This window comes from Cetorhinus maximus, chromosome 29, assembly GCF_964194155.1.
Source record: "Cetorhinus maximus chromosome 29, sCetMax3.hap1.1, whole genome shotgun sequence".
Classification (NCBI taxonomy): domain Eukaryota; kingdom Metazoa; phylum Chordata; class Chondrichthyes; order Lamniformes; family Cetorhinidae; genus Cetorhinus; species Cetorhinus maximus.
Genome location: NC_135907.1, coordinates 2,921,535 through 2,939,931, shown reverse-complemented (window position 1 = coordinate 2,939,931; position 18,397 = coordinate 2,921,535). Strand labels below are relative to the sequence as shown.

Here is an 18,397-nt window from a genome sequence, read left to right as displayed (position 1 = left end):
ACACTCAACAAGCTAATCAAAACATTCATCTTGGTCTCTTCTATCTATATTCAACTTGGGTGGAAGGAAGTTGACATTTAGAAGAGAGACTACATCAAGTAAAAATGCTTTCAAACCATTACCCCCACCAAAACGTTTGGAAAATCAAGAAGAAATCAGAAGATTGTGAGACCAACAGTAACTGAAAAATATAATTATCATCAGATGCCATGCTGCAAGCTTCAAGGTGAGGATTGTTTTATGTGGTGATCAAGGTGTGCAGAAAATGCCAGTTTAAACTGCCTGGGACATGAGTAAAATTAAAGGAGGACTGCAGATGTTTTTCCCATCAGATGAAGATCACCCATGGTTCATAAGGGCCTCCAGTGGCAGAAAGCAAATACTACATTACAATGCAACTTAAACCCTTGTATTAAAACAATAAACAGTCCAAGGCTTGAATATTTTAAGAAAGTTAGTCTTGGATAATAAAAGATGCATTTTCCATCCTTGCTTTAACTCATTGTTTTCAGTTTCAAAACCTAATTATTTCTGGGCAACAAAGCAAGTTTTCATTTTGTGAACCTGAGAAATTACGTCAAACATGTTACTCAGAATATTCTTATGGTCAGAAGCAGAGAAAAATCTCGTTCTAATTTGCCTCAACAATATGCTTTAACAATAAGAAAGAACACCCTTCTTGCAGCAGAGTTGCTAACAGTCCTCCTCAAGCAGCGTTCTGATAGTTAATAAAATGGTACGCTTGTTTTATATAGCTGGGACATTTGAGTGTTGCATATTCGGCAGGTATGGAGTTGAAGCTGTCCAAAACTTCATATAATACTCTTACAGTAACAGACAAAATAAAATGAAGAGCGTGATTGGAAGTATCACTAACAGCAATCATTTACCTTTACCAGGGGAAGCATTTCACCTCAGGAGACAGTGTAGCACTAGCAGGTGGGGGCAGAACAAATTGCTGCAGTTACTGCATTTACCTACTCTGTTACCTATAGACACAACATAGTGCTGTAATATAAATGGAGTTATCAGTGCATCCCAAGCACCACTGTGGCTCACTTAAAGCATGCAGAAACTGTATTTATGTGTACACCTCAAATAAAACCCACAAGTGTAAGCTATAAACCTACCACTTTCAGTTGTCAGTTAAAAATTCACTTGTAGCCTCTAGTAACCTTCCAGGTTAAAAATGTAACCTAAGGCACAGCACATATGATAACATATCAAGTCAACCACCTGGAAATGGTACTTGTTGTAGCCCAATGCTTTTGGGAATACACAAATTTATTGAAGTTTATGCTATACATTGAAGACACAAGTGTTGCAAAATTTGCTGAAGTCGAATTAGAGGGCAGCTCCCAAAATATAATTAATAATGCTGGCCACCTACAAGGGCCTTCTGGGCTTCTCATTTGGCAGTAGCAGAGTCATTTGTATCTACTACTTGTTTAAAAAAAAACATTAATCTAAAGAGTAAAGCTGTCTGTAGTACAAGAGCTTGCTTGGAAACATGCTAATTGATATGTTTGCAAATAGAGAAAATTTGAAAACAGCATAAAGGTATGGTAGAATCAATTCATAGGAACATTGACAGCGCATTTTCAAATAGGCTTATTTCACTAATTGTAGTAGAGTTGAGGTAGAGCAACCATGATTATACTGAATGGCAGAGCAGCTCAAAGGGCTGAATGGCCTACTCCTGCTCTTATTTCTTATGTTCTTACAGCGTCTATTATGGTATTACACAAACCCTAATAAATTAAGCTGCTAAACAAAACCTTTTTTTTGTGCGGGACTCTGAATTCAATACCTTAAATTGTTCTCACCTTTTCCAATACCAGCGATAGATGAATATCCGCTAGTATTTCACCTTATTGTTGTACACTTTACATCGTGTCTGAAGAGAATATTTTGAAGTTGAGAAAGAACAAAACCTGAGTTTGCATTTGAGAGTGTTTTATCCAGTTCAAATAGTCTTTTTATACTATAATTTCCACCTTTTGGATTAACTTTTGAGAAACATAATAGCAAATGCTTCCCAAGTTATGAAAATTTCTTACACTTGTTGAGAATGAAAACCGAAAAAAAAATGCTCATTTAATAGAAATTCGCTTTAACAATTTATTAATAAGGAAGGGACACGGTGTAGTGGAGTTCCCAATCTCAACATACTGCTGTGGAGAAGATGAAAAAAGCGGAGAGCAAGTTGTCTGGGCTGTCATGTGCTACCTAGCAACTGCCTAATTATAGGGGTGGATGTCAGGACATCTCTTCAGCTATCTTGCCAGCTGGTGTATGATGCAGGAAATCAAGAAAAGGGGGAATTAATAAGCGAAATCTGACGCATTAAACTGGGGCAAAAAAAATTGTAAGTAAGCCTCTGTAAACGAAAGTGCATGGAATTTTACAGCCACTCAAATCAACTGCTTCAAATGGATGCATCATGTTCAATGTTTCTCTTCTGACTACTAAATTATGACCTCAGAACAAAATAAACAAAACTATTCAGGTGTTCAAGTTTGCAGATTATGGCACTGAAAGCACATTGCTTCTGGATTGTTCAGGGTACACAGGCAATACAACATCATAAAAACCTATGAAATAATGGTAGTGCAAGCATTGGGAGCAAGGCAAAGTACTGCAGATGCTGAAAATCTGAAATGTAAAAAAAAATGCTAGACACAATCAGCAGGTTGGGCAGCATCTGTGCAGAGAGAAACAGAGGTAACATTACATGTCTGTAAGACCTTTTGTCAGAACTGGAAAGTGTTACAGATGTGACAGGTTTTAAGCAAGCAGATGCAGGGAAAGGGGATGGAAGAAAGAACAAAAGGGAAGGCCTATGGTAGGCTGTGATAAAGCAGGCGGGATGGTACAAGACTAAATGGAAAATGGAACAAGTAGAAGAATCAAAAGATAGTTCTAGGGGAGCTGTAAGTAGCAGAAGAGAGCTATGATCTAAAACTGCTGAACTCAATGTTGAGTGCAGAAGGCTGTAAAGTGCTTGGTCAAAAGATGAGGTGTTGTTCATCAAGCTTCTGCTGAACTTCATTGGAGACAGAGGGCAGAGAGGCGCAAGACAAATAATCTAAACTGCAATTGATTGGAGATTAGGGTCAGTTTTGCAGACTGAACTGGGATGTTGAGCAAGGCAATCGATCATCCAACCTGCGTTTGGTCTGCCCGATGTAGAGACCACTGTGAGCAATAAATAGTATATTAAATGAAAAGTTCAAGTTAATTACGTTAAAGAATTATTTAAGCATGACAGTTGCACTCAGCAAGGTCCATAGGCATTAATTAAATAAATGATCAGTTATTTTTGGTGGTGATGGTAGAGGGAAGAATATTAACCAGCACCCTGCTCTTAAGATTGTGCCACACAGAGGTCAGATACAGCACCAAAGAAAGCTTCTTGATCTGAATTAACTGTGTTTCTCTCTCCACAAATGCTTTCAGGTGAGTATTTTAAGCATTTTGTTTTTATTTCAGATACAGCACTCCTTCAGTACTGTCACTTCATTTTCATTATGTGCCCAAGTCCTGGAGTAGGATTTGAAGTCTCAACCTTCTGACTCAGATAACATATTATCAACTCAGCTAAACTGGTGAAGAATACAGCAAATGAATATTTGACATAGCTACAGTAGCATACTCAACTGCACTTACATGCTTATCTCTAACTTCAGATTTTCCTTATTTTGGGATGATCTTTTCACCATTTACGCTGATATACATGCAGAGTAGTATGGGGAGAGGTTTATTAAATTAATGAAATATGCAGCAAACTAAACAAAGGGACTATTTATTACATGTTTTTCTTCCCTTGACACCTGAAAGTACTCAACTCTAGCTAGGGTATGTGTCTATAGGCACCAAATGATCTCCAGTACTATGATCAAGTGAATATCCTGCAAGTTCTGATGACAAGTGATACAACAGCAACCTGCATTTATGTAGTGCCTTTAGCATATAAAAATACCCAAAGACATCTCAAAAGACATGCCCAGTCAAAGGAAGAAAGATTGAGATGTGATCAGAAGTTAGGTAAAAGGAAGTGGAGGCACGGTGGGGTTTAGGCAGGTAATTGTATTCAGCAATCTAATCAACAGTGGGGGGCTGCAGTCAAGCCAGATCCTGTGTATAGTAGAAGAGCTCTTTTGAAAATAAAATATTGAAAGACAAGCAGGACAGGAAGTTTGGTTGATTGTCAGCTCCCCCTTCTGCACCTATTCCAATTTTACTTTAAACACAGAGTTAACCGTCACTTGCTGAATGAACTTTGCTGAAGCATGCAGGAAATCTCTTGCTTGTTTGCTGGAACTGCTGTGCAGTTTCTTACTCCTACGTTCATAAAATGTTGTAAAGTTGCCTTCAGTCGCAGCATCATTGCCCCCATCACTTCCCCAAAGTGTTAGCTTACACCAAAAAAAGGTTTAAATATTTATATACATTGTTATAACTAGAAGGGGAAAACAGGTAAACATTATGGGCAGGTTAGCTTTAACATGATTTTAGAGTATTATGAATATGTAGCTGTAAGAAAATATTGGGAATGCCAGCAAGTTAACATCTATATGATGTACAATATTAATGAGATATTCAGTTTGAGGGAGATTGGGAGAACCCAATGCTCATTTCAAACCAGACTAATATTGTGCAATCTACATTAAATTCTCACTTAAAAAGTCTATCTTATGTTCATCTTATGAATTATAAAATATCACAAATTTAACTCAGTCATAAAACATGATGAGTCAGGTGGTAAAGCTTTTTTTTGTTCTTTGGGATTTGGGCATTGCTGGCAAGGCCAGCATTTGCTGCCATCCATAACTGGCCTTGAACTGAGTGGCTTGTTAGTCCATTTCAGAGGGCAATTAAGAGTCAACCACATTGCTGTGGATCTGGAGTCACACACAGGCCAGACCACGCAAGGATGGTGGGTTTCCTTCCCTAGAGGATATTAGTTAACTACATGGGTTTTTATGACAATCGATGGTACTGTGGTTTCATGCTCATCATTACAGAGGCTAACTTTCAATTCCAGGTTTTATTAATTAAAATTAAATTCCACCACCTGCCATGGTGGGATTTGAACCCATGTTGCCAAGCATTAGCCTGGGTTTCTGGATAATAAGTCCAGTGACAGTATCACTATGCCACTTGTATGCACTCTTAACTTAGGTTTCTACCTTCCCAAAATGGACAGAGCAGACATTCTGATGTTTCTTAAAAAAATGAACATACCATAAAGTTTCAGGTTCAACCCTAGTCTATGCTGAATTAGCTGATCCTGATGGTATGGATGCTACAATTGGCCTCAGCTATTGAGGGATGTTCCTTGCTGCTATTCAATGAACCCAACTAGAAACTGCATGTGTTTTGACATTGGGCTTGGTTGTGCTGCCTCCCTGAAGGTCAAATAGCCATTTACAAGTTATTTAGACACATCTTTGAAAAATGGACTTTTGGACATAGAGGGTAGCTGGTTTATGTGGAATTGTGCACAACTCAGCAGTTTCACGAGAGGTGAACAGTTGAATGGAGGAGAGACACAAAGTTGTTAAAAGAAACAAGTGTCCACTTGGGCAAGATGGCAGAGTACCGAGAGTTCTGTAGAATTATACTTCCACCAGCAGTACCTTCAGAAACATAAAAGGGAAAACTAATAGTAGATGAGTTAAGTTACTGAAATTAAAAAGTAAGTGACAACAGTTGCAAATATACACAGTGTCAGGCTCCAGTTCATCAGTTTAAAGATGTGTTATATTATTTGGGGGAGGTGGCAGAAGATCAGGTACTATTCTGTCATGTATCATATTTGTATCAAATACCTACATCTGGGATTGTCAATGAAAATTAACAGTGCTTAAACAGCTTTTTATAGAGAGTTATCACTGGTACTTACGGCTGTTACACATAATTTGTACAAACATGCAATGACTTTCATGCTATGCTGACTGAGCACATCCAAGTATTAGTATTTCAACATTAATTCTGAAGTTATCATGGCTCTGAAGCTTTCCAATCTAACTGGGAACAATATTGTTCAAGTATTGAATATTTCAAAAGTAGGGCGTGTTTTTGACTCAGTAGTAGTATGTGTACAACTCCTAGTACACAATTTGTGCAGCAGAGAGCTCATCTCAAAATGTTTACAAACTATTCCCATTCATTTTAACATATTTTTAAAATTAGTAATAAAATGTACATGTTATTGGGGTTGGAGAAGGGGAGAGAAGCGAAAGGAGGAGAAAAAGACAAAGTTTCCTTGGGCTACATGGACAACAGATGGTACCTGCACCTCTCCATAAGAACAAAGGAGGAAAAGCACCCCCTCACTGAGCTAAGCAGCCAACAGCATGCTAATCCCAACCCCAGATTCACGCTTAGCCACTCAACTGAAAGAGAAACTGCTCCGCCCAGGGCACACTTCCATTGTTTAAAAAGAGATCTGTCCCTTAGGAACCAACAACCGGAGCAACAGCTATATTTTCTTCATTTTACACCAGAGCTGTTACAAATTCATTGATGTAGAATGCACACAAGCAGTCCTCATTCTCTTTGTGCCCTTCAAAAGCACACACGTAAGTTTGGAGAATGGCTCGAAAGCCAAGAATTCCCTTTCATTTAAAGGTGATTAGTATCCAATTAGTTCTCAGTTAGGTAGAATTTCAATATTTGACACAGTTCAGCTAAAAGATACAAAATATTTAGAAAGAACAAATTCAATTCAACGGTGTGGGAAATTAAGGTTATACTGTATTTTAAACTGTAATTCTTAGTCTAACATTGAGAAAACAGATGTCTGCATTAGATCATTTAAGTGAAACATCTTAAACAGGATGCCATACTCAAATTTCAAAAAAGCTAAATTAATTGCTTCTTGATGGAAATTAACACATTGGAAATCCAAACCATACTGTCACTCAAGACATTTACTGGTACTAGAGTGGCACGTGTGCAGATTCAACTAAACCCATGGCCTGTACTGTTCAAGTTAAATTTCCTGTCAGATTAAATCAGCATTAATGGTACCCATGAACATGTCCACAGATTAATCTGTTTTACTATCTAACAAGGGGGTATATCAGAAGTGAGGAGTAACTTCTGCAGCTTTCATTTTGTATTTTAAATCCCCACTGGCAAAAGGAGAATATGAAAATTCAGCGTTATTCACTAAAAGAAAAAAAATTCATAAAAATCTATTACCACAACCCCAAAGCTTTATTTCCCTACTCGGCTTTCGACTTGATAGAAGTTTACAAAATTATGAGTGCCATGGACAGAGTAGATAGTCAGAAGCTTTTTCCCACGATGGAAGAGTCAATTACTAGGGGACATAGATTTAAGGTGAGAGGAGAAAACTATAAAGGTGATGTGCGGGGCAGAGGGTAGTGAGTGTCTAGAATTCGCTGCCAGAGGAGGTGGTGGAAGCAGGTACGATAGTGGGGTTTAAGAGGCAGCTTGACAAATACATGACTAGGATGGGAATAGAGGGATACGGACCCCGGAAGTGCAAAATGTTTTAGTTGACGGGCAATATGATCGGCGCAGGCTTGGAGGGCCGAAGGGCCTGTTCCTGTGCTGTACTTTTCTTTGTTCTTTGTACTCCCATGATGACTACTCAGACCAGGACGTTGTTTCACGGTTGTCAATGACCACTAAGTACCATACAAGTATTTCTCTTCACCCATAACCAAACAGTCTACCGATGCTTCAGGTATGGACTTACACATTAAGAATGGGCAAGGTATTGAAGGGATGCTGTATTACAACACAAGACATTCATTTCAATAACAAGAGCCAGGATTTAGATGGGGCTGAAATAACATCTTTGTCAGTTTCATGTGTTGCTTTTTTCCCCGCTATCTTAAGTAAAACAGACTGTACTCATTTTCATAATTCCACAATTAATATATATCCCATCTTTAGAAAGAAAAACTAATTCTACCCCCCAGGATCCCAGTTCTTTGTTTTAAGGAGTGTCGGGTTTTTAGTGTGTCCATTTGTACAGGTTTCACTGTTGTTTCCAAGAACCTAGTTTTATTTTTACCCTTTCCAATTCCCTAGACATCTGATTTTTCGACACTCCAGTTCCTTTTAATCTTCAATTTCTACATGGTGACCATTTCATATATACCTTTTTATTTTGAGGTCAGTTCTCAATAATTTCACTGGCTAGCAGTCATCATGTGATATTTCAATTTTTTAGTCTCATTTTCTAACAATCTCATTGTCTGCTAGTAAGCAAACAATCCAACCTGAATTCCTCCCTTCTCCCACAAGATTGGCAGCTATGGCTCTCGATCAACACCAGTAAACGTAGGCCAGGTGGGGAAATAATTTCATTTTCACACGAGCAGTAACGCCACAGGATTAATTAGCGTGCCTTTAAAACAATTCTATTTTCCACTGGTACTTTTCCTCAACTTATCACCTCTTGGGTCTTTAACATCAGTTTTCCAAGAATGTATTTTTTTGTAAACTCTTGCCTCACTCATATTTGTTGGCTCTAAAGGTAGCTGCTCCAAAATCCATCTCCAAGCAGCAAAGAAGCATCCTCACAAGTGAACTTTGCCATCACTGGATCATCAATAGGCTGGGTTAGGATCAGAGTGTTACAACTCAGTACCCAGTACTCAACAGATAGTTTTCTTAAAACTACTTCTGGTGCTTTAGGAGGCTGTACTTTGTTTTATATTAAATGTTTGTCAATTTTAAGATGTAATATTTGGATTGGAAGTCCAACGTAGATTTGGCAAGTAGTTGAATCACGAATTAGAGAAACAATTTCCATGTCCATAAGCAATACAGAATGGACTGTCAGTTGAAGCCATAAGTAGGCAGAGTAGCCATCCTCTCCTCTGTAATTTCTAACAGCTAAAGGTCTTTCGCTTGGGCCTAAATCATTGAAGGTATAAAAGAGATTGATCTTAAGTCAATTTTACCTTATTACAGAGGCAGAATGTCTGGATTTCTTACAATTAATAAGGACAATAATTCTTCCAAAAAATTAATAAAAGTACCATTAAAACTGAACAGAGTACTTAGATGCAAAAACAAGAATGCAGAACCAAGAACACCTGAGCAAATAAAAATCTATAACATAGGCAGAATGCATGTCAATCATTGTAGACTGTACAATGCAAATCTGGACTGAAAAGTAATTGCTGAGTGTGCTGTTTTGTCTTTCAGATATTTTCTTTTAAGTTCAGTAGTTTCCAATTTTCTCCTCTCCCAAAAGCCAACTGCTGGTAGAGTCACTCTCTGGTGTCTCAGCCAAATAGTCATCCTTCCTGCATAAGCAAAGACGGTGACTTTTAGTAGGTTACTCCGATGGTAAATTAAGACCAAGCCCAATCCTGTTGATTAGACCAGCGGCCATTAGATAGATATCAGGAGAACGACCTACCCAGCCAAGTGAGGTCAAACACAGCACTCTAGGTATTGTCCAGCTGAGGTCAGTTAACTTAGAATGGACTGAACCTAGGATTTTCTGGTCTTTATGACTTAGTTTAACATTGAACTGTGCTTTTACCTGTTTGGTCATTGGTGCAGCCCAATTCTCAACCTGTAATAGAAAAAATCAGAAGCCCAAGAGATGGATGAATTTATAATTGTAGGAAATCGAAGAGGAGAGTTTAGCTGCTCTATTTGTACTGAAAGCTCCAAATGTTGTTCATGTTGAATTGAGTTAAACATGTCACATTTCATCAGTGTTACCTTAATTGTGACGTTAACATATATGGTAAATATTTAAAGGCGTAAAATGCTCAGTTCTTACCTTGCTCATTGCCCCAGGCTGGGGTCCTTTGAGACCTGCTGCCATCTGAGGTGATCCCTGGGATAACGGATCTGCAAGTAGGTTGTTTGTGTTGGACATTCCTGGGCTTGAGTACTGTACGTTAGGTCTGCCTCTTCCAGCACCAAGAGAACCGTTCATTACTTGTCCCTGCATCATGCCCTGAGCATTGCCACTGTTCATCAGGGCTGGATTCATATTAGCATTCATGCTCATGCCAGCCTGGTTGGTAGGGCTGTTTACACCAGGCATCAGACCCGTTGCTGACGTATGAAGCTGATCGTGTTTCTGTGGGTTCACAGACTGCGGTGTCGGAGGTCTCTGGTTTGCTCCACTTGCTCCCATTCCCAGGTTAGATGGGGATGTAAGACCACCTTGAGTTAGAGGGCTCTTTACCATACTACTTAAGCTTCCTATACTGGGACTAGTCTGTTGACTTTGGCTGCCTACCGACTGCACTGGACTATCCATGGAGCGTGATGAGGCACCACCAGAGCTGACTGCCCCATGTCCCATATTGATACTGGAACCACTGCCTCTCAGAAGCTCTGACAGTTGTTTGTGCTTTGAGGCGGCATCCTGCACCATGCCAACCCCAGTAAGCTGAGCCAGGTCACCACCATTGGTCAATCCTAATGGGTCTGAACGGATCAGTTCATCTGGTAAGTCATTCTCAAGGTCAAATAAGGATCCAAAATCTGAAAAGAAAGCAAAGACAAATTACAAATGACTTCATTTTCAGGATGTCTACAATTGCAAGTTTTCTCATTTCCAACACTGAAGGAAGAACCTGGCCATGCACTGCTTGGAATAAGAGGAAAGGGTAGAGGAAAGAGGGCAAACTGGACTGATCCAAGACTGCTACTAAAAGGTATTGTTGAGCAGTTGTAGGGAGGTTTGGGAATACCAACTAGTGCAAATGCCACACCCAATCTTTGCCTCCTTTTCCTCGCCCATCTTGGAGAACTAGTTTCTACTTTGTACTTGCCCAAGTATTGCAGGCCCAGACTGAGAATTCATAGAAATTAAACTGCATGCCTCAGTTACATAAAAACATGCATTAGTGTTTTAATGTGGAGCACCACTGAGCCACCAATTAATTACACTTTGTTAACATCTGACAATGCATCAGACATATATGCTTTTTGAACGTGAGAAATTTGGATAGCATGGCATGAAACAATAAAACAGGAAAGATAGATTCACTACAGTAAGTTAAAAATCTGCCAATTTATTTTGTAATAGTTCGAATCCCCCTTTTTTTTTCCACACACCCCTCTTCCCTTAATCTTTCCAAGCCATACAATTTCTGGAGGTGAGGAGAGGCAAGGATGAAGATAACGCTCACCAATCTCCATCCTTCAATTCCAAGAGAAGCATATGGTTCATGATTTTCAATAGCAACCATGCTCAGATCAGGAACTTTCCATTGTTCCTAATAAGAGATGTAACCCCATGTCCAATCATTCCATATCACGTTAATATTTCGGAATGCTAATGACACTGAAAATCTAGGAAAATTGACTTAAAAGTTGTTATTCAAAATAGCTCCACATTTCAACTACAGCTAATTACAAGTTCACAATGCATCACAATTCAAAACAGTATATCACAATACAGCTTAATCAATACTAGTATCAATTGTTACATTCTCAGCTTCAGAATTGCAACTTGCATTGTACAGTTTCCAGGCATAAAACCAAAGAAGTTTACAGCACAGAAAAGCACTATCTGGCACATCACGATGGTGCTAACAGTTCGCTAGAATAATCTAAAACGGATTGCACTACTTTGCTCTCCCTCCAGAGCCCAGTTATCTGCTTCAAATATCTGTACAATCTTCCCTTAAAATATGTAATGGTCTTTGCCTCAACCACTTCCTGTGGCACAGCACTCCATTCTTCAACATCTCTGTGTAAATACATTTCATAACTTCTGTCTTTCCTCTCTTAGTGACTATTTCAAATTATGACTCTTCACTATAATAACTCTCTGACCAAAAGAGCCTTTCCTTATGCATTGTCAAAATTCTTCATAATTTAAAAAAAACGAATAAAATTACTTCTTTGGATTTTCTGCTTCAAAGGAAATAGACTCAAATCTCAATTCTCTCTCCATATAATTTCCCACCCCTAATATCATTATGGTGAATCCATGACTTCTGCCCGCTTAATTGAATACCTTTCAATAATGGGGCACCTTCTGATGCCTAGCTGTCACCAAACTGCTGCCCGGTACAAATTTATTATTTCTTTACTGTCGCACTTTCCTCTATTAATGAAACCTAAACATCGCATTTTCAGAAATATATTGGAATTTTTTGTCTCTGTTTATCCACACCCATCATCTTTCCAGTCAGTATATACTTCCAAATGTGATGTGAGGAAAAATTTTTCCACCCAGAGGGTAGTTGGAATCTGGAACAGGCTTCCTGAAAGAGCGGTGGAGGTAGGTTTGATCAAGGTATTCAAAAGGGAAGTGGATTGTTACCTGAAGAGAGAGAATGTGCAAGGTTATGGGGGCAAGGCAGGCGAGTGGGACTAGGTGAAATGCTCTTTCAGAGATCCAGTGCAGATTCGATGGGCTGAATGGTCCCCTTTTGCACTGTAAAGATACTGTGATTCCTCAATATTCTTCTCAAAAATGTATTACCTGACATTTATCCTTATTAAACTGCATTCCAAATCTCTGCTAAATAGAGTCTTTCAACGTCCTCCTTTTCTGTTGTCAAGTAATTTTTGAGTTTGTATCCCCATGCCCAAATCCAAATGATTTAAATACAGAAAGAACAAAACTAGACTCAGCACTGAACTCTGGGGCATACTGCTTCTAGCCCTTTCCAATAATAGCAACACCATTTACCCTAATTCTATTTCCCGTTGTTCAGCTGACATTCCATCCATGTTACTACATTTCCTCCTTTAACACAAGCTTGAATTTTTCAAACAATCATTTTGCATCTTATCAAATGCCTTTTGAAAATCCATTTACTGCATTCTCTCCATCTATCCTTTTTTTTTTCAAAAATCCCGATTAAATTTGTCAAACAGTATTTGCCTTCGTGGGGCGGCTAGCTCAGTTAGCTAGATGGCTAGTGTGTGTTTCAGAATAACACCAACAGCATGGGTTCAATTCCTGTTCCATCTGAAGTAGACTTGGAACCTGTCTCCACACCTGCCCCATGTTTGATGTGGAATGGTGCCCCTGAAGCTATATAACCAATTGTCTACAGTTCCTCATGGGCTATGGCAAATCCTACTCGCCTTCAACATGGCTGTCCTCAACATTCATGCATTTCTAAGTGCTCATTAATTTGATTTCAAATTATGGACTCAAAGAATTTTGGACAAATGACATCAAATTAGCTTTGGTTACCAATTTTACCCTTTCAAGAAGGCAGAGAAAGATGTCAAATTGGCAACTCTCCAGTTCATCAGTTCAATTTGTATATTTAAGGTAGACTGAAAAAATCACACCATAGCCTCTGCTATCTCTTCTCTGACTTCTTTCAACAATCTACATTGTATGCTAACAGGGGTCAATAACTTAGGTACTTTCAGCTCTTTCTTGTTCTTAGAGATAACTGTCTAAAGAAATTGGTTCTAACAATTATTCTATATTGCTAAAAACAGAGACAAGCTGTCAAAGCTTTTTGTCTTGCACTCATCAGGAAAGAATTCGCAAGAATACCAATTGTCCTTTGCAGACAAAAAGAGCAATCCACAGATTGCGCCTTTTCATTCCCTGGTTCATTCCTCGAGGAAATGTTTTGACAAGACTCGACCTGCCAAGTTCAAATTTAAAGAAGCTTGGTAGTTAACTGCTCCCTGGTGCATTCCCTATGGCAATGCCTCTACCTATCATAGTCCACTTGCCAACCAATCAGCACTGCAGCCTGCCTTGCATTCTCACCTCCACTTACCCATCCCTAATTGCCCTAGAGAAGGTGGTGGTGAGCTGCCTTTTTGAACGGCTGCAGTCCATCTGGTGTAGGTACACCCATAGTGCTGTTAGGAAGGGCATTCCAGGTTTTGACCCAGCAACAGTGAAAGAATGACGTTATATTTCCAAGTCAGGATAGTATGTGATTTGGAGGGGAACTTGCAGGTAATGTTACCATGCCTGCTGCCCACCCCCGATCCTTCTATGTAGAAGAGGTCTTGAATATGGAACATGCTGTTCAAGGTGCCTTGGCGAGTTGCTGCAGTGCATCTTGTAGGTGGTACACACTACTGCCACTGTCCGTTGGCGGTGGAGGGAGTGAATATTTTAATATAGTTGATGGGGTGGCAATCAGGACTTCTTGATGGGTGGTATCAAGTTTAAGTGCTGCTGGAGCTGCACTCATCCAGGCAGGTGGAGAACATTCCATCACACTCCTTATTTGCACCTTGTAGATGGTGAACAGGCTTTGGAGAGTCAGGAGATGAGTTAATTGCCACAGAATTCCCAATATCTGACCTGCACTTGTAACCACAGTATTTATATGGCTGGTCCAATTCAATTTCTGGTCAATGGTAACCTCTCAGGATGTTGATGTGCGGGGGGGGAGCAGGGATTATCAGCATTGGTGATGCCATTGCATGTCATGGGGAGACGGTTAGATTCTCTCTTGCTGGAGCTGGACATTGCCCAGCACTTGTGTAGTTTGAATGTTACTTGCCACTTTTTAGCCCAAGCCTGAATGTTGTCTATCTGTTGCTGCATATGGACACCGATTGCTTCAGTATTACTTGTGAAACTTGCGGACTAACATCTCCTGACTCCCAAAACCTGTCTGCAATCTATAAGACACAAGTCAGGAGTGTGATGGAATACTCTCCACTTGCCTGGATGAGTGCAGCTCCAACAATACTCAAGAAACTTGACACCATCCAGGGCAAAGCAGCCCGCTTGATTGGCACCCCATCCACCACTTTCAACATTCACTCCCTCCACCACTGATGTGCAGTGGCAGCAGTGTGCACCATCTACAAGATAAACTGCAGCAACTCACCAAGGCTCCTTCGAAATCACCTTCCAAATCCATGACATTTACCACCTAGAAGAAGAGGCAGCAGATGCATGGGAACACCACCACCTGCAAGCTTCCCTCCAAGTCACACACCATCCTGACTTACATATGAATTAGGAGCAGGAGTAGGCCACTTGGTCCCTCGAGCCTGCTCCGCCATTCAATAAGATCACAGCTAATCTGACTGTAACCTCAACTCCACATTTCCGTCTACTCCCGATAACCTTTCCTCCCCTTATCAAGAATCTACCTGCCTTTGCCTTAAAAATATTTAAACACTCTGCTTCTGCCACCTTTTGAGGAAAAAAGTTCCAAAGACTCACGGCCCTCAGAAAAAATCTCATCTCTGTCCTAAATGGTTAACCCCTTATTTTTAAAATAGTGGCCCTTAGTACTAGATTCTCCCATAAGAGGGAGCTCCTCTTCGCACTGACCCCATCAAGACCCCTCAGGATCTTATATGTTTCAATCAAGTCGCCTCTTACTCTTCTAAACTCCAGCAGATACAAACCTAGCCTGTCCAACCTTTCCTCATGAGACATGGAACTATATCACTGTTCCTTCACTGTCACTGGGTCAAAATCCTGGAACTCCCTTCCCAACAGCCCTGAGTGTATCTACACCACATGGACTGCAGCGGTTCAAGAAGGGAACTCACCACCAACTTCTCAAAGGCAATTAGGGATGAGCAATAAATGCTGACCTAGCCAGTGACACCCACATTTACTACTATATTTAATTAGATATTTTCCTTCAAAGCGGAGTAGTCCTACCCTCTCCCATTATTCTTTTGCATCTTATATGCTCATCAATTATATCTGCCACCCTCACCTGACATGCACCGTTTATTTTACAGCAGCCATCAAATATTTTACTTTTTGTGGGGGGGGGGGGGAAGACAACAGGGGGGAAATCAACAATACGGGCATAGATTGCATCTTCCCATTACAGCATCATTCCAACGGCTACTCAATGCAAAATTGAATTCAATCATGAAAAAGCTTCAAGTACACACCTCTCCATTGTTCTGGTTGAAGAAACTGTTCGAATTGACACGCTTATAAGAAAATGTGACGGTACTGTTTAGTATAATAATGTTGCTCAGTAAAAATGCGTTAATTTTTACCATTTAAACCATTTTTACTAAGGCTGAAATACTGCATGGAATTTTACATAACTTGCTCACAAAACAACATTTTAGCACAAATTATCTCAAGAGAAACTCTCAATACATATAGAGATTTAAAAAACCAAGGACATGGTGAGAAACCTCATTTTGCTACTTTAGGAGTGTTACACAAGCAGGAATGTTAAATACAGTGGTCAATTTGAAGAAAGGCAGGTGCATTGGAACACCACCAACTCTCCAAGTCACACATCATCCTGACTTGGAAATATATCCCCTTTCATTCATCATCACTCAGTCGAAATCCTGGAACTCCCTACCTAACAGCAGGGAAGTAATTTCGCTATGGTTCAAGAAGGTGACTCGCCACCACCTTCTCGAGGACAATCAGGGATAGGAAATAAATGCTGGCCTTGCCAGCAACATCCCATAAATGAATAAATTAAAAATGATTTTTAAATAAAAATTAAAATACAAAAGTGTTTAATTAAAACAACATTTTCTCTATTAGGGTATTCAGCCTGTTTTCCTGAAGGAGGGACCACTTATAGAACATGCTGCACTCCCTCCCAGTTCCACCAAGATATTCTTTCACGTTAAATGGAATTGTGAGAAACATCTTCTGAAGTGTACAGGATCGCAAATTTCCTGTGAATTCCAGCCACACAGACCTAGCCCTCCTTCTCATTTTTGGAAGGAATAAAGAGGCCATACAGTCTTTGGAAAGTAAATGTGGTAGAGGAGCAAAGGAATAAATATAGAAACACAATCATTAAAAGTAAAAACAGGTTAATAAGGCCAAGAAAAGAAACAAAGCACTGGAGTTCATTTGTAGAGGACAGGGAAGTCATGTTAAACTTGCATAGAACATTGGGTAGGCCATGGTCTGGAAAACTGTGAACAGTTCTGGGCTCCATATTGTAAAAACATAGAGGAACTGGAGGGCGGGCAAGATGATTTACAAGGCCGATATCAGAACTTGAGGTTATTACCCATCAGGAAAAGTTGAGTTGACTGACTTTCTCTTTTCAGGAGAAAAGTACCCCAGAGGGTGATCTGATAGAGACCATAGAAGACGCTGAGAGGGTGCTTCCAGTTTTGAGGGCGATCAAAACTAAGAGTCATAAATATAAGATATTCACCAAGAAACGCAACAGGGAATTCAGAAGAAATCTCTTTACCCAAAGGGTGTTAAAGAGCATGGAACTCGCTTTCTCAAATAGTAGTTGAGGCAAATAGCATTCAATGGATTTAAGAATACAAGAAGCAAAAGCAGGAACAGGTAATACAGGCCCTCAAGCTTGCTCCCCCATTCAGTAAGTTCATGACTGAACTTCAACATCAACACCACTTTCCCGTCCTGTCCCCATATCCTTGGTCATTGCTGTCTCAGCTCTCTCAGTAAAGTACAGGAAGTAAATACATTTCATTAAACTCCCACGCTTGCAGAAATAACAGCTCTCTTATGGAATGCAGGTCCAGAAGGCAGTTAGCTGAGGTTTTTCATATCTTACAGGCATCAATTCATTTAAATACAACTATTTCACTAAAACCTCAGCTCAAGAACTTTCCCAAAACAGAAGAGCATGGCAGAATGATATCCACAAGCATTTTGAAATGATATCCCAAACTTAATTCCTAGAACTTCAAATGTTCTGAGCCCCTCTATGTCAATATGCTCTGTCAGCCTATCAAAAATGTTCTGTGGTGGGTAAAGAGGGGGGAGGTACTAAGATACAAATCTAGTTTTAAGTTTCTTCTGACAAATGATTCATACAATGCACCCCTATAAAGCTTGCAAAGCACCTGCCTAGATCAGACATCTGCCATACCAAGGCAGAGGTTTTCCTGTATTAATAGGTTTTTGAATGACATCCTCAGGATCCTTCTACTTTGCTCCCCAATAGGCATCTTAAAATTATTTTACATTAAATAATGAAGTCCTGCAGACGTAAAGACCTTGTGAGCCACTCACTGTACAAACTTTCCATGCTGCCATACTTCTAAATCAATTTCTCTTGCTAGAAGGGAATAAAAGGAGTCAGCAGTTTGTAAGACAAACAAAATTACAGGGGACCAATGTCATCCTGTCATTTATATTAAGGCTGCATTTATTTGTGCAGCAACACTAGGGGGGGCATTTCCTGCACATGCGCAGTGTCAGTCTCAATCTCTGTTTGAGTGTCGTCTGTTGCATTAAAACAAACAAGTTGGCTTGATACAGACTGAAAGTTCAGGTTATCCATTTTTGGGTCTGTGCAGTCCTTAACCAACTGTAGGTTCTTGTATCCATTTTACCTATCATTTATCAATTGTTCCTTCTGTAAAACAGATCTTCATCAGTCACTGAATCATTAGAAACATTAATCAGGAAATTTCAGTAAATGACAATTCCAACAAACTCAGGAGATGGGAGAATTGATTGTAAATTTTTTTGTGAAGTAAAAAAAAC

The 18,397-nt window shown here is 39.7% G+C and overlaps 1 protein-coding gene across 4 annotated transcripts in view; it reads right to left on the bottom strand.

Moving 5' to 3' along the window:
• LOC144669551 (histone acetyltransferase p300-like) overlaps nucleotides 1-18,397 on the bottom strand; it is a 116,636-nt gene that overhangs the window by 71,280 nt on the left and 26,959 nt on the right. For 3 of the 4 annotated variants that reach the window (XM_078532030.1, XM_078532031.1, XM_078532032.1), the window contains exon 2: nucleotides 9,788-10,503. In XM_078532030.1, coding sequence (XP_078388156.1) covers nucleotides 9,788-10,503 — 716 coding nt within the window. Of the gene's footprint in view, nucleotides 1-890; nucleotides 970-9,787; nucleotides 10,504-18,397 lie in introns of those variants that run through there. The other variant, XM_078532033.1, reaches the window with a different exon arrangement.